At 57.3% G+C, this 15,810-nt stretch overlaps 1 protein-coding gene across 9 annotated transcripts; it reads left to right on the top strand.

Moving 5' to 3' along the window:
• The first annotated feature begins 104 nt into the window (after positions 1–104).
• UROS (uroporphyrinogen III synthase) lies at positions 105–14,886 on the top strand. Of its 9 annotated transcripts, XM_053668542.1 has the most exons (11): positions 112–387; positions 4,527–4,780; positions 4,948–5,031; positions 6,411–6,507; positions 7,120–7,194; positions 7,963–8,037; positions 10,806–10,886; positions 11,901–11,986; positions 12,145–12,217; positions 12,840–12,938; positions 13,885–13,973. In XM_053668542.1, the coding sequence occupies exons 2-10, from the start codon at positions 4,718–4,720 to the stop codon at positions 12,917–12,919; spliced, it is 714 nt and encodes a 237-aa protein (XP_053524517.1). In that variant the 5' UTR covers positions 112–387; positions 4,527–4,717; the 3' UTR covers positions 12,920–12,938; positions 13,885–13,973. The 9 variants fall into 9 exon arrangements, with proteins under 9 accessions (XP_037015049.2, XP_037015048.2, XP_053524517.1 ...); XM_053668537.1 differs by lacking the exon at positions 12,145–12,217 and having other exon boundaries at positions 4,692–4,780; positions 13,885–14,875; XM_053668538.1 differs by lacking the exon at positions 12,145–12,217 and having other exon boundaries at positions 112–391; positions 4,692–4,780; positions 13,885–14,875.
• Positions 14,887–15,810: the final 924 nt, after the last annotated feature.

Raw genomic sequence — 15,810 nt, 5'->3', positions numbered from 1 at the left:
TATTTTGGCATTTTTCCCTTCCTCCATCTTTCTTCATCCCCTCAAAGGCTCTCCCTCCCCTTCGCGCAGTGGTTCGACCCGTCACTGCAGTTTGTACTTTGACCTGCAGGTCCGTGCGCATGCGCGAGCTCCAGCTGCAAACGACCCGGGGCTCAAGTAGTGTTGCTTGAGTCCTTCCTTGCTGGACCTGTCGCCAGGGCAGCTCTGGCCACTTGATGAGGGGGTCCTCCCACCGGGTTCACAGTCGGGGCATCCTTACATCCTCCAGTTTGGGATCGAGAGTTACCACCCCTCGCTGAGCGACTTCCGATTGCTGGGCGCGGCGCTGGGCACGGCGCTGGGCACGCCCCAGTTCCTAGATCTTTCGGGCCACACCAGCCCGGCGAGGTAGGTAGGTGTCGCTGCTCACGGTACCGAGGAGGACATGGAGGCCTCCGCACTGGTAGGGGCCCATTTGCGGCACTGGCGAGTGCAAGACTAGTAGCGAGAGGAACTCGAGGTCGCTGCTGACCTGGGTGTGGTCCGTGGTCCTGGGGCAGTGGTCGGCCCCAAGTGGAAGGTCACCGAATCTTGCCGGTGCTCCCACGCCAGGCTCAGGCCCGACCCTGCAAGTGTGTCCCCAGCACGATGGTGGCACGGCCTTGTCAGTAATTAAACATCCGAACGCCTGCCCCTCGCCCACTCTCCTGAAAGATTCTTTAAAATCAGGAATCGACCTGAAATACTCAAGGGCCAGTGGAGAAGTCTGAATTGCAGGCCAGAGTCTGTTTTGAGAGAACAGAGTGCAGGGGACAAGCTAGGATGTAGCTGACAGCTGACAGCCCAGTGCTGGCAGATTTGTACAGTTCAAGAGAACCTGGAATTCTGACATTTTACAAGAAATACCTTGATTTTTAAATCCTGTGCCAAGTAAAAGCTATTGGCCAGCCAGGTTCATCCTGCAGGCTTCCAGTTTGCAGCCCACTGTGAAGACTGTTAATTAGAAAGAAAGTTATTAATTAGAAATGACCTCAGCTTCCTCTTTTTCTTTGGTAAAATGAGACGAGTGGGTTGGGTGCATGTAATGAGCTGCCCCTAGTAGTGGGTGGCTGCTGCTGGAGGGGTTGCAGCAGGACAGTGGTAACAGCCTCTGCTCAGTAATCCTTCAGCAGCAGGAGTTGGAATCCAGGGAACCTAAGTGTCCCCAGAGTCCCCACCATTGTGTTCCATTCCGTCTTCCCTGAGTCTGTCTACCAGGCCATAATGGGGATGTTCGAGTACTTACAAAGCAGGGCCCCACCCCTGATGGAGGAGCTTAATGTGGCCGCCCCTTTGGGCCCCGCAACTGTGCAAAAACGTCTCCTGATGAAGTACAAGAGAGGAAGCTGTGAGGAAGAGCTGTTCAAAGACTAACTTTGAAAAAAGTTGCAGGAGGCAGGGTGCCAGCGTATCAATAGTTACACTGGGGCATCATGGGTAATGTCCTCCCTTCCTGTGTTTTATTTGTGGCAAAATACATGACATCAAGTTTACCATTTTAATCATTTTAAGTGTACAGTTCAGTGGCACCAAGTACATTCACACCGCTGTGCCATCCTCGCCCTACCCATCTCCGAAGTTTTTCATCTTACCAAACTGAAACTCGGAGTTCCTTAAACCCTGGCCCCTGCTCCCCTCCCCAGCCCCTGGCAGCCACCCTTCACTTCCCGCCTCTGAGTCTGCCTACACTGGCACATGGCGTTAAATGGCGTAGAACGTTTGTCCTTCTGCCATGGGCTTATTGCACGTAGTGTGATGTTTTTCAAGTTTGCCTATATTGTGGCGTGCGTCAGAACTTCCTTTCTAAGGCTGGATAATAAAATCCTCCATGGTACAGATAGGCCACATGGGATTCATCCCTCTGGACTCTGGCGTCCCTTCCACCTCTTGGCTATTGTGAATAGTGCTCTATGAACATGGGTGTGCAAATGTCTTGTCAAGTCGCCGCCTTTAATTTTTTTTGAGCATACACCTAGAAATGGAATTGTTGGATCATATGGCAATTCTGTTTTTAGTTTTTGGAGGAACTAGTGTGTTTTTTTTTTGGCAGTTCACAGATTTTCCACAATGAGCGTGTATTGCTTTGATCGGGGAAGGGGTGGGGAGCCTTGCCTTGTGCCCTCTGATTAGTCCCCAGCGTAGGGCTCACGGTCTGAGTGCGAATTCAAGGAGCAGCGGAGAATAAATGCGCTGCCCACGGTGTGTCCTTTGAGGACATGCAGCACGGAGCCGGGGAACTTAACTCAGGGCCCAGATGGCTGCCGCCCCGGCTCCATCCTCACCGTTAGCTCGAGTCACTAGTTTTACTTACTTGGGAAGTATTTTCTACCCTATGACACAGTCACTGTCCATTAAGTACTTGCTGACAGGAGGACACCGAACGAACCCAAGCTCCGTGGGAGTCACAGGAGAGAGGCTGTGACGTTGCCCCGGTCCGAGCTCTGAGGCACCAGGCTGTCACAGAGGGTTTCCCCGGACTGCACTAGTAGTTCCCCGTCTGTCACAGGGGTCCCTGCTCCAGCCACCTCAGAACCTCTGCCCGCTAAAACCACCGCCTCTGTTGTCTCACCCTCAGCAGTGGCCGTCCTGGCCGCAGGAACCCGCAGCCTTTCTCAAGTGTATGTCCCGCCGCCGACACCACTCCTGCCTACCCCTCTCGGTGGGTCCCTGTTTCCCATGGAAGCCAAAGGCTTCCACTCAAGCCAGGCCTCCCCGCCCCTTCCAGAGACACCAGGGCCCCTTTCCGCTCACACATCTCTCCTTATGGCCATTGTCCCTCAGATCCCAACTCATGTCACCTCCAAGTCTCAGCTGCTATTGACATTCAGATCTCAACCTTCTCAGAGAGGTCCTCTGGAGAGGTGACCAGCATCAGCGTCCCCGTCCCCCGTACCCCATCACCTCGTAGCACTCAGTGGCACCTGACCTTGTCCCCCGCTCCCGATGAGCACTGCCCACCTCCTCTCCCAGAGGGGATCCCAGGTGTCACTGTGGAGAACTGGAGAGAGAGGTTTAGTCAGAGATTAGCTGCTGGTGTTTGTGAGTATCACTGACACACCCTTTGAAGGCTCGAGATCTGTACCTCTGGGCCCAGAACCCTGGCGGGGCCGCAGGCAGGCCAAGTAGAGGTCCATGGCTGCGGGACGCCTGCTTCCAACAGCTGTAAGCATCCACTTTTTAATCCCACAGTAGTTGCCTGCTTTGTGTGTCCTGGAAAGACTTACGCTTTGGCAGAAGATGCCACTCAGGGACACACCAGGTTCCCGGTATGTCAGTCGGCGTCAATCAGGTGGACAGAGCCAGTGGGGTCTTCATGACCCTGTGCCTAGGGCAAGGAGTTGACGTGTGCACTGAGTTAGTCTGAAGCCCACGCACAAGCTGGGGAGAAGGGCGGGACCCCGAGGCTGTGCCCGCAGGAGGGCTCCCTCCTCAGGGAAACCTTTCCACTGCCCGAGTTGGCCCACCCGGGTCATCCAGGGCGACGCGTCTTACTAAAAGTCAGCTCACAGTCTGGTGTAGCTCAGTGGATTGAGCGTGGGCCTGCGAGCTAAAGGATCACAGTTGGATTCCCAGTCAGGGCACATGCCTGGGTTGCAGGCCGGTTCCCAGCAGGGGACGCACTCGAGGCAACCACACATTGATGTTTCTCTTCCTCATCCTTCCCCTCTAAAAATAAATAAATAAAATCTTTTAAAAAATAAATAAGTAAGTAATAAAAGTCAGTTCACGATGGGCCTCATCACCCCTCCCCACACCTCCCGGCAACACCGCGCTGGCCTTCGAGAGTGAGTGGGGGCTCCAGCCTGGCCGGGCTGACGCCGGGGTGGCCGCTGCGGAAAGGCGGGTTTCTGCTTCCTGTGTGAGACACCTTTGGGGTAGCTTCCGGAAACGACAGCAGCAACACTGCCCACATCGCCGCATCCCAATCTCTAGCTAAGAGCGCAACAGCAGCAATAATTAGAACTTGATTTCATAGTTATTTGTCCACCCAGGTTTGGTTGCTTAGATACAAAGCAATTTGTTTTGAGCCATATGCCATTTATGTCTCGAGAACAGCAGGCTGAGCATCCCTGTGTTAATCTTTGCACACATTTGCGAGTAGTGCCTTAGTATTTATTCTTAGTTGTGAAGTTATAGGAAGAATGGGTATGAAGTATATAAGGCTTTTGATATGTACTGACAGATTGTTTCCTAGACTGTTAGAAAGTACTTGAAAGACTATCTCATGACACTTGCCAACGTTTAGAAATGTCACTTACAAAGTAGGAGAGTCCATAGAATTCTTTCCGAAGGAGCTTCCAAGCAACTTAGTACGTGCGTCTTTACAGGGAAGTAATGACCCGTTCCCTTCCACACCCATTTCTCTGTCTGTGACTGATATAACCCAGAATTCGCATCACTTCTGTTAGCCTGGACTGTTTGGCTAGGACGCTGGCTTTCCCTGATGGCTCACATCTGCCTTTCCAAGTGGTATCGAGTGCCAGCATGCTGTCCCTCTGCCTTATCAGTGACAGTCACCCGGAGGAGCCAGCCCATTAGCGCTGAGTCAGCCTGTGCAGGGGGCTAGGCCGCGTCGGCCAGCAGCTGATTACCTTCCTCCGATGCTCCTGTCGTCCTCCGTGGCCTGGGGAGTCCTGAGCTCTAACGAAGGTTGCTTCCCTGCTCTGCCGCAGCACCCTGTGGGGACTGCCAGGCAATAATGAAGGTCCTGTTACTGAAAGATGCCAAGGAGGATGACGGTGGCCAGGACCCGTACATCAGGGTGAGTGCGCACACTCCTGGTCCGGGAAAGCTCGGTGCTGCCTTACCAGTGCAGTTGGGGGCGGGGTCTGCTAAGACTGAGGAGTTGGCCCAGAACAAGCTGTTAACGTGATTCCTTGTTTCCCAAAGCGCCCTGGCCAACCCAGAACCACGTTCTTTCATTCGCAGGAATTAGGATTTTGTGGACTGGATGCTACTTTGATCCCTGTTTTATCGTTCGAGTTTCTGGCTCTTCCCAGTCTCTCGGAGAAGGTAAGGCCTGCCAGGGTCCAGGCACCGTAGTTTCAGAGGGAGACAGGGAGACACCCGTGGTGTCTATAGGGTCCCGGCCAGCCCGAGCTGGGGAGATCTTCTCTTTTCCCTTCTTACTCCCCGGCTTCTAAAGAGGGTAGCACAGCCCTGCCAGCTCCAGGACAGGCGCTGTTGGGCCCAGCCTCCGCCAGCTCCCCCACCCTGACTTGGAGGGTGCTGCTCACAGGGGATCAGACCCAGTTCATCTGCCCTCCTCCCCACGTCCTGTCCTCTGTGAAGCAGCCGAGTAGGTATTAGTTTTCCTGTTTTGGAGATTGAGCCCCAGATTTGGCAACTTGGCCGAGGCCTCCAGCAAATAAGAGGCAGTGCTGAGATTCAAGACCAGGACACACCCCCACAGCCTCAGCTTGGCTGCCCAGCGCGGGAGTGACCGACCCTGCCCGCCAGGACAGTCCCAGGAAAGCCTGCTGGGTGTTTCAAGTTGAAGGCTCACTGCCCCACTCACCAGGCACCATGCGTGTTCAGTGCAGCGCAGCCCTGCCCGCCACTCTATGACAAGCCTTCCAGTTCTCTCCCTTCAGTTTGAGCTGAGTACCCGATTATTCCTGCAGCTTAGCACACTGGGCTGGCCTCTGTCATGTCCCTGTGCCGGGGCCTGCCTGTGGAGGGACAACACAAGGGCGGTAAACAGCTCAGAAAGGGAACAAAGGACCTCATCATTTGAGATCATTTCTAGGACCTCATGGTCAGAAAACCCCCAAGTCCTGGCAGGAGCCTCTGTGTCACCACCGGCCCGTCTGCCCCAGGAGGGATGAGTGGCTTTCTGAGCTCCATGCATCGAGCTCCGGTGATGCCGTGAGTGCAAAACGCACCCACCACCCCCTCCCACAGGGGAGAACAGGTTCCCCTCTCACAGGGCCTGTCACAGAGCAGTGGAGAGATGGGACACAACAGCCTGGTGCTGGGTGCAGATGCCTGATCAATAGGGTAATCACCATTGTCTTTGAAGGTCGGGGCTTCAGCGTGGACGTTGCGCCAGTGAGTGCTGCGTTTTATCACAGGTGCAGCTCAAGTCTGCCCTCCCGTCCGAGCCCAGGCGCAGTTCCCCAGCCCCTCTCTGCGCCCCTTCCACCCACCACCACCCCCGAGCACCCGAGGGCACTGAGCTGCTTGAGGGAAGTGCTTTGGACAGTGAACCCCCGAACCCCAAAGGCTAGGAGAGGCCAGGGCACACACTCAGCTCCCGGCACGTGCCGAGTGGATGGGTGGGTGGACGCACGGGACAAACCGGTTCACCTGGCATCTTGTGAGCTCCGGGCGTCCCGGGGCCTGGAGAGCGGAGCCCTCCATGGCGCACCGGTGTCCTGTCTGCTGTGCAGCTGTCCCAGCCAGAACGCTACGGGGGACTCATCTTCACCAGCCCCAGAGCCGTGGACGCTGTGGAGCTGTGCCTGCAGAGAGACAGCAAAGCCAGAGGTGAGGGCCCCCGGTCTTTCTGGGAGATCCCAGACACGCTGCCCTTCGGGTTGGAAAGTTGCAGTGATTTTTAGCTCAAAAAGCATTTAGGTACCAAGTTACCTGATGTTCGTAACCTCGGAAGGGAACAGGAAAAGACTTTTATGAGCAGTGTCATGAGGTCCCACACAGAGGGACACGCCAGCCTTGAGCCCTCTGGCGACAGGGAGGGCTCAGCGGCAGCCCGGCAGGCCGAGTGCTCACCAGCAGGTGGTCAGGCCTCCCTCAGGACCGGTCAGTGCCGGTCTCTGTCCCCAGAGGGTTTTTTAACATCAGCCACACACACTGATTCTTCCAGTTATGTTTATTTTCTAGTGCACGTTAAACATGCTTCGAGTGCCAACTCTGGAAATGACTTACTGTTTCAAGCAAGGCACCCTGAAACATTTACCAAAGTGATTTTTTTTTAATTTGCCTGCAAAACATGAGCAGTTTGAAAATGGAGTTTAAAAAAAATCTGCTTATTACTGGTTTGCTTTGCCCACGAGGTTCAGGAGAAACGAGCTGTCTTGGGTGGCAGTCTGCACGGCCCCTGCGGTCTTTGCAGCCCACAGACAGTTTCATGTGTTGCAGTCTGGACGGAGTCTCTGAAGGGGAAATGGAATGCTAAGTCGGTGTACGTGGTCGGAAATGCCACCGCTTCTCTGGGTAAGCCGCCGAGGTGAAATAAACCCAAACGATGACAGTGGTGCTGTGACTCCCAATGAGAAATGTGCATTGGGTCTCATCCCTGCTCCTGGCACGCGGCTGGGAATACCCTTTTGTTATTCATAACAAACCCCTTTCACCTCCATCTGAGTTTATTTTAATGGGCTGACTTTTTACTTCACCAGGCCCTAAAGTTGGGCCTGGTTGCCAGGGGAACCAGCCCATTAGTTAGAGAGGAATTTTCAGAATCCTGCCCCTCACCACCACCTGGGGGTGGGGCCGGTGGTTGGATTGCTGCCCTCTGGGAACTTGGGAAGGAGCACAGGCTGTAAGTGCAGTTCCGGCCTCACTGCGCATAGGTAGGCCCCTCCCCGTTCACGTGCCCTGCGCTGAGACCTTCCTAGTCCGACAGGAGGGCTGGCAGCGCAGCTTAAGCAAAGGAGGGCCCTGTTCCTGGACAAAGTTCACGCCCAGCTGCAGGGGCCTCCTTTATCTTGGACTCCGAACCCACGGTTGCCATGGTCTGTAAGTTGAAGGCTGAGGGTGTGGCCAGCAAAGTGGCAGCTCCGTGTGAGCCGGTCTCGAGTGGGCGGCGCCTTTCTCAGAGAGGCTCCACACTCCGCGCCCGCCCGGACCCAGCGCCCACACTTCAGATCTCTCTGCGATGTGTGAGGCACGTGCCTTCCTGTTTGCACATGGAAAGGACAGCAGGGGAACAGAGGGGCTTTAACAGCTGTGCAAAGAAACGTACTTTTTGTTGTTTTCCAGTGAACAAAATGGGCCTGGATACGGAAGGAGAAAACTGTGGCAACGCAGAGAAGCTGGCGGAGTACATTTGTTCCAGTAAGTAGAGAAAGGCTGCTCCGGATGGAGCCCACTTGGCGTTCGTTGCTGGTCTCACACCTGCCACCGAGGGAAAGGAGTCTGTCACGGGTGCCTTCTCTGCAGTGACCCTGGCTGAGGTGCCAAGCATGAGCCACCAGGGACCATGTCTGCCTGCTTGCGATGCAGCCCCTGGCCCGCCACCCCTGCACCGAAAGGCGGGGACAGTTCCAGTGGAAAGCAAACCACTTGGGTCTTCTCTGGGGTCGGGGGCCCTGTGATCGGGCAGGTCTTGAGGGGACTGGCCAGGACGCAGAGGGTGGGCGATGACCCGCCTCTAGGCTCTTTGTTTGTCGTCCTTTCAAGGGGCCATGGTCACCATTAAACACATCCAAGCCCCTTTTTAAACTGGAAATCAGTGTAAATGGTAGCTTTTGCCATCCCATCCGGTGGGATTAAGAAGCTGAGTTATTGGTCCCGTGGGCGGGACAGCTGGGAGCTCCATGCTGGAACAGGTGGCCCAGCCTGTTCCCAGGCAGGGGACATGGAGGTGCGCACAGCGGCCGCCACGGTTCTGGAAGGAGATGGACGGCGTCCTGCCTCACCGGCAGGCCCAGAGCTGTCGGGCGGGGTTCCCTGTGCAGGTGCCAGGCAGGTGCCCGTGTCGCTTCCAGGCTGCCACCCTCGTGTTTCAGTCCCCAGAGCTGCCGCTCGGAGGGCAGATAGGAACACGTTCTGCCCCTGCCTCGGAGGCCGCTGGCCAGCGTTCTTTACGGAGGCTTAGTTACTTGCTCTGATGTGTTGCCAGCGTGTCTGTGGGCCCTCATAAAGCTTCAGCTTGCAATTAAAATACCCAAATAAGAGCCCATCTTGACTTCCAGCAAGGACATTCACCTTGGTTTTACCAGGGTGTTTAGGATTTATCCCCCAGTTATCTCTGAAGCTTAATTTTAAAAGCTAAGAATCTATTTCCAATGCTTGGAGTACACAGGCCAGTTCACAGTTATTGCTGCTTTATTTCACCTGACACCTACTTACTACGAGACAGGCTCCACTGGAAGCGCTTAAAGCTATTAACTAATTTAATTTGATAGCTTATTGTTCTGATAGACAATGCTCCTTCTCTCCCCGGATGTCTCCTGTGGTGGGAAAGAAAATGCAGGTTACAGAGTAAAAGCTAGTTTTAACAGAGAGAGAGAGATGAGGGCAGACAGACAGAGCTGCAGTCCGTTCCAAACGTCCCCCTGGACTCGGAGCTGACGCACAAAACAGCAGACTCGCTGGGCTCCTCTTCCTGTCCGGCCTGTCAGTCTCACGGTCCTGATCAGCGACAGTTCCGTGCGCACTGCCTGCCCGACCTGGTGTTCACTGCAGCGCCCGAGAGAGGCAGGCGGAGGGAGAGAACACTGCAGCCCCCAAGTGGTTGGGGTTTTACAGGCATGCACACCCCCCGTGGCATTTACAGAGTCATCTCGGGGCTGTGATTACGTGCAGCGACCCTGTGCTGAGCCCCCGCCCAGCTGCACAGCACGCAGGGTTCTCAGTGCCTTTTCTGTCTTCAGCCTTGACAGACCTATGGTCCAGACCTCCTTCCTGCTAAAGGAATGGAGAGGGGCCTCTGCGCCCCGCCACCCATCTAACCTGACCATCTCTGCGTCGGGCTAGACCCCTGCTAGGCCCCTGTCTCACCCTGTCTCCCTGGGGAGGCCCCGTTTCACCTCTGCAGTCGGCCAGCTTTATATGGACACAGTAGGCACTGGCCCATTTGGCCTAAAAATCCGCAGGTAAGCTTATTACCACCCAAAAAGGAGTGGGTTCCGGCAGGCCTTGTTTCACTGTGCCTCGCTCCATTGTGCGGTAGGGATCTGGTTACAAATTGAAGGCAGGACCCTCCACCAGCAGAAGATCACAACTCACCAAACGGCCGTGGTCTGGGACCCGACCCGCAGTAACGTCAGGGTCTGCCTGTGTCCGCCTAGACTTCCTGAGGGGGTTAGCTCCCGGGACAGCTTTGCTGTAGACTTCCCCTCGCGGGGAAGAACTTTCAAGTGGGACAGTTTCAGGTTTTCTTCCCAGTGCAGGTTGGGCCGTGCTCTCCTCTGATGCCTGCTGAGCTGTGGGCCCGCAGAGCTGGCTGCTGGGCGCTGGTGAGCAGTGAGAACAAGGCGCCGGCCCTGTCCTGGAGGCAAGGGCTAAGCCCCCTGTCTCCCCAGTAGTGGCCAGCATTCGAGAAGTGACGCAGTACTCTGCTGGACCTGCAGAAGAGATGCCGCGAGGGGTGGATTCTGGAATTTTCTAAAGGCCACCCCCCCAACCCCACACCTCTGGTTAGGCTTGCTAGAAAGCCCCTTGGGCACTTGGCTGGCGGCCGCTGTCCTGGCCAAGACAGCAGTGGGCACGCAGCTCGTCTTCGTTGGCGGTAGCCGCAGAGCCACGCCACACACGGCCCCTGTAGAGGTGGACCACACTCGGACCACGTCTGCTCCGGTGCCGGCGCCAGGCCTGACTCTAACCTTCTAGCTCCAGCTGAGGTGCGAGGCCTGCATTCTAAACAGTGACTGCTGCCCAGAGGCCGCGTCAGGGGAGGGGGATCATGGGAGCACAGCTGACAGCAGACCCAGGCTCGTGTGGCTGTCAGCTTTCCAGGCACCTGCACCGCGCTGCCCCTGTGACCATCATGTGACGTGGTCAGTCCCCCTGCAGTCGCTAGAACCGAGGCCTGAGGAGCAGAGCAGGCAGCCACCCTGTGTTTCTGCAGAGCCGTGCGACGTCCGGTCGTTTATTCGCAGGGGAGTCCTCGGCGCTGCCGCTTCTGTTCCCCTGTGGAGCCCTCAGAGGAGAGATCCTGCCGAAAATGCTCAAGGACAAAGGTGACGAGCACGCACTGCCCCCCCACCCCCCCGAGGTCTGCCGGGGGGAGCCTCCGTGGTCAGCGGGGCAGCCAGTCCTGCAGAGAACACGGCCAGCAGGCCCCGGCTGGCCCAGCATGGAGGCGTCGCTTCCTGGCTCCTGCCAGTAGACCTGCTCTTGCCAGGGGACCCAGCAGCTGGGCGCATGCAGAGTGTCACTGAACTGTCACAGCCGAGGTGCAGGGGTGGTGTGGAGGTCACCCCAGGGCAGGGTCCGCTGGTAAATGAAACCTGGGGATGGAGCTGAACTCTGGTGACTGCAGCGTCCTGCAGCTCATCCCCCGGGCTCCCAGGCTCCCGGGCTCCCGCTGTCCAGAAAGCAGCTGTGCCCCTGCCCCTGGAGCCTTCCAGCTGCCCTGACTGCCCAGTCGCAGGCGTCACCTGCACTCCTGTCACATTGTGGGTCTGGGAGCTCAGGGAGGGTCGTCAGGCGTCTGGACTGTGTACTTTAGGGTGAGAGGAAAGCAGACCCGAGCTCCCTCCACTTTCCCGTAGCTGTGGGAGCCCCGAGAGCCCTGTGCTCTCTGTGCACTGCCCTCTCCCCGTGGAGCCACAGGTCTCCAGATGCACCGGGCCCCTGGGACTGCAGTTGGTCTGCTCAGCCCTGCTGTTGCACCTCCAACGGTCCGCACACAGCACTACCGAGGAGCGTCGCAGGCCCGGTGCCACTCACCTGCTGTCCTGAATGGAGAGCGAGCGCGTCTTGGCCACCCACGTTAGCCTCTGCCTCTAAACACGCTGTGGGAACAAAAGGCACCCGTGGGCATGAAGGGAGCCCTTGGTTTCAGGGCCCCTGCCCTTCCACCCTGTCTCAGCCACCGCCCCCAGCCACTCCTGCTTAGCAGGCTGCACAGGGCCAGATGAGTGTGCTTGTTCAGGACAGTGTGGGGTCAGGGGTCCCTGCTGACACCCCGTGGCGCAGACGCCTGGTGTCCCCAGGGCAGTAACCCCATTTCCTGGCTTTGATGTGGGCAGGGATCCCCCTGGAGAGCCTCACTGTCTACCAGAAGACCCCCCACCCAGGAATCCAAGTGAACCTGACCAGCTACTACTCCGAGCAGGTGGGTGCAGTCCAGGCAGAGCTAGGGAAGGGGGGTGTGCGTGGTGGAGGCAGGGGTGAGGCCTGGCCTCCTGGCGGGGTCCCGCCCACCAGCCAGTGGTGTGGCTGAGGACGTGACCTCTCGGGGGCTTCCTCTCTGTGTCTGCGAACCGGGAATAGACCTGGCTAGCACGGTTCCTAAGGATTAAAGGAGACAGTGTTCACCAAGTGCTTCATGCAGCACCTGGACCTAGTAAGTCTGAAACAAAACAGTGGCCCGATGTGTGTTTCCTCGGCGTGGCCCTGGGGGAGCTGTCCCGGGAGAGGAAGGCCTCCTGCGCCCCCCAAGGAGTCTGGGGGGAATCGGTGGGCCACGGGACCTTCGGAGGCTTTAGGCGGGAGCACAGAAGGTGGTCATTTGAGTTGGTGGATGTTTTCCACAACGGGATTCAGTGAGCCGCCTCCCTGCCCCTCAGCACCGGCTCCTCTGGGGTATGAGGTCACGTGTGTCCACTGTCTGTCTGCTTCCTGGAGGGCTGGGGGGCCCCGCACTTGATCAGTGCCACTTTGGCCACATGTACCAGAGGCATTGTCCCCTCGGCTGGGCACATGGGGCCCATGTCCTGGACCAGGTAGGCCAGACCAGGGGCCACAGAGTGACCAAGGAGCTGTGCCCAGCCTCTTGATCGTACCCCATGCTCAAAACAGACCCCCTTTTGAACTTGGTCTTCGTGGATGAGGAGGGCCGGCATTGACCAGCAACCTGCCTGCTGGGAACCCGCCTGACTGCCTGGGAGTCTCGGGTTCATGGGGACGGGCTGGGGACCTGTCCCTCCGGGCCCCTCACAAGGGCTGAGCTTGCTCTCTCCCCGCAGGGCATGCCAGCCAGCATCACATTTTTCAGTCCCTCTGGCCTCGCTTACAGTCTGAAGCATATTCAAGAGTTATCTGGTAACTACATCAATCAGATTAAGGTGAGGTCCTCAGTGCTTTGGGTCTTTTTCAGATTAAAAATGTTTTGCTAAGTATCCTCGAGTTTCCAATCAAGTCCAAGCCCTGCCGACCGGGTAGCCGCCCCGTGGCAGGACGGCCCTGCGGCCCAGCTGGCACTTGGCAGATGACGCCCTTGGCCGCCCTGAGCCGCTTCCTCACTCGGCTCAGGCGGTTCTCCAGCAAACGTCTTGAAACGATCTGTTGTTGAAAAGCATCCCCGTCTTCCACGTCTTTTGACTCGGAGGACTTGCGTTCACACTCCTCAGGGACTGTGTATGTTGGGGTCTCCATGACATCACAGCCCTCGAGGTGCCTGCAGTGGCAGTGGCTTTGAACTGGGGGGCTGCAGCGTGTCACCTGGACCCGTAGGACAACCTGATGGTTGTCCCCTTCAGGGGACAGCACTGCCGGCCCTCCCTTTGTTCAGAACGTGGGCCTCTCAGCACGCCGGGGCACCAGGACCGGTCCCCAGGGTCACAGGTGGAATGTAGGGCTCAGGGAGGTGGTCCTGACCCTCGCCCCAGGGGCTGGTCTTGACTGCTCTGCTTCTCTGGGGGTACGGCCACCATCCCTGCCACACTGTGTTCTGTGTGGCACCTGCCTGCCACCCCCCAGGGCCCCAGACACGAGACACACAGCTAAGGCTTCCGGAATGCAGCCAAGGCGGCGGGTGACTCCGAGCTCCCCGAGCTGCAGGCAGGGCACCGTCTCGCTTGGGCTGGCGGTGAGGCCGTGACTGTGGTATGGAGGCGAAGGCACTGTGCCACCCTAGAGCCGGCTTCACTCAGGAAGCGTTGTCACATGCCGGCTCTCGGGCGGAGCGGCGTCGTGACGGGAGGGTGTCCGACAGCCCCTGCACACCTGGCCCCGCAGCGGCCCCACCCCAATGCCTGCAGGTGCACTGAGGCCCTCCTCTCCTCTCCGCAGTTCGCAGCCATCGGCCCCACCACCGCCCGCGCCCTGGCTGCCCAGGGCCTGCCTGTGAGCTGCACGGCGGAGAGCCCCACACCGCGAGCCCTGGCCGAGGGCCTCCGGAGGGCGCTGCAGCCTCCCCGCTGCTGAACAGGCCGCCCGTGGCAGTCCTGGGCTCCCTGCAGGCAGAGGACAGCGGGCTGCTGCCTGTGGACTGACAGGCACAGCCCTCCAACACCTGCCACACGCCTGCATGAAGCCACCTGCACACCAGTGATCAGGATGGGACCAGGGGATGATGGCACATTCGTGTCACTTCCTTCTGTGGAGGCTACTCGGACCCTTGCCCGGTGCACACAGCTCCCAGGCCCTGCAACAGGGCATCCTCTGGTGACAGGGAGCTGTCCAGTGAGCCACACTGTGGCCGTGCGGACTGGGGCTGTCACTGGCCGTGTGTCGTTTCCAAGGCAGAGCTGTGTCGGGGAGGAAACCGACGTGCCCACGTTCTGAGCACCAGCAGACCTGGTGTGAAGGGTGAGCTCTGCTCTGAGTGGTTTTATTCGTCCTGTGAAATGGGCCTGAAGTTCCGCTTTGTGTGCTGCGGACAGCCCTGTCGGATACAGAGGCTTCCTTCAGAAATGTAACTGCAGCCCAGTCAGTCAGGGCAGGAGAGACCCATCCTCCTTCCTGTTTCCTGGAATGCAGACATAAGAGCTGGAGCTCCAGCAACCCTTTTGGGCTCTGGCACGACCTTGGGGAAGGAAGCTTAGCAGAACAAGATGACCCTGGGATGCTACTGAACTCCTGAATGTAAGAGAAATGTGAACTACTTTTGTGTGAGCCACTGTTTTGAGATTCCTATTACAATCAAATCAAATCCTAAATAATAAAATTGCGTTGAATTGGCAAAGCAAACATCAACAAGGAAAATCTTTGGATACTATAACTTCCTCATATACTTATTACTGGATCTTTTTAAAAAATCAACATAGTTTTGAACTGTGTATATCCCTATTATTTATAGATTGACAATTTGTGAAATTAGGAAATGTTTCAAATGTAACTGTAACAAAAAGGCCTTAATATCCTTAACAGCACTAGAAGTCTTAATTTCAAAAACTACTGATAAAAACTATAGAAGCTGCAGAAACACAGCTGCCCTGGCAGCTGTTCTTCAAGTCTCGTTAGCAGGCACACCAGTGCCTGGGAGGCGCGCAAAGCCCTTACAGAAAAAGTCAGCCTTCTCACCTGCCTCTGCGTCAGTGGTTAGTGACAGGCCTCCCCCTACGGCGTCTCTCCAAACCGCCCTGCCGGTGGGTCCATGACGCAAAGAAAACTGGGCAATGGAACCCAGGCCACTCACAGGACTGCGAGGGGCGGGGCCAGGTGCAGACCTGCTGACCAGAGCTGCAGGAGGGTTCTAGAACGGTGTCTGTGCAGGGGAGTCAGACCCACCCTCCACTTAGTGGGGCTCCTAGGAACACAGGCCTTCGGCCGGAGCACCCCTGAGCTGGGAGGTCTGGAGGCTGACCAGACTCAGGCAGGAAGAGAGGCTGGCTGCCTGGCACAGAGATGGAACCGGCTGGTCACAGGCGAGCCCAGGCCACGTGCTCAGGGACCTGGGCCCCACTCTCTGGTCACCAAAGATGTACCCCTTGCAGGTGTGGGGCGTTTGGGCAGAGGATGAGGAACAGAGCAGCCCTCTCCGTCCTGACGTCAGTCACAGGGTGGGCACCCAGTCAATGCCCTGAACTCAGGGAAAAGCCCTGGAGTGTGAGTCACGCAGAATTCCCCACACGGAGAAAACAAGCCCTTGAAACCTGGGTCACTCTTCTCCCCTGGCTCTGTGTGGCCCTGGCCCCACCCCTGCCCCATCCCCCTGCTGAGCTGCCACAGATGAGGACCCCTGAAGGATGGATCTGGGTGGGAACGAGAAGGTAA

Source organism: Artibeus jamaicensis, unplaced genomic scaffold (genome assembly GCF_021234435.1).
Source record: "Artibeus jamaicensis isolate MK-2021 breed Jamaican fruit bat unplaced genomic scaffold, CSHL_Jam_final contig_490, whole genome shotgun sequence".
Taxonomy (NCBI): Eukaryota; Metazoa; Chordata; class Mammalia; order Chiroptera; family Phyllostomidae; genus Artibeus; species Artibeus jamaicensis.
Note: the sequence above shows the minus strand (reverse complement) of the source record. Positions and strands in the feature narration are given on the sequence as shown.

Excerpts from the sequence above, each read along its gene's own strand:
- UROS (XM_053668537.1), top strand. The coding sequence starts at position 4,718 with ATGAAGGTCCTGTTACTGAAAGATGCCAAGGAGGATGACGGTGGCCAG. Across the intron at positions 4,781-4,947 it reads GCCAGGACCCGTACATCAGG|GAATTAGGATTTTGTGGACT; the intron begins GTGAGTGCGCAC and ends TTTCATTCGCAG. Across the intron at positions 7,195-7,962 it reads AAATGCCACCGCTTCTCTGG|TGAACAAAATGGGCCTGGAT; the intron begins GTAAGCCGCCGA and ends GTTGTTTTCCAG.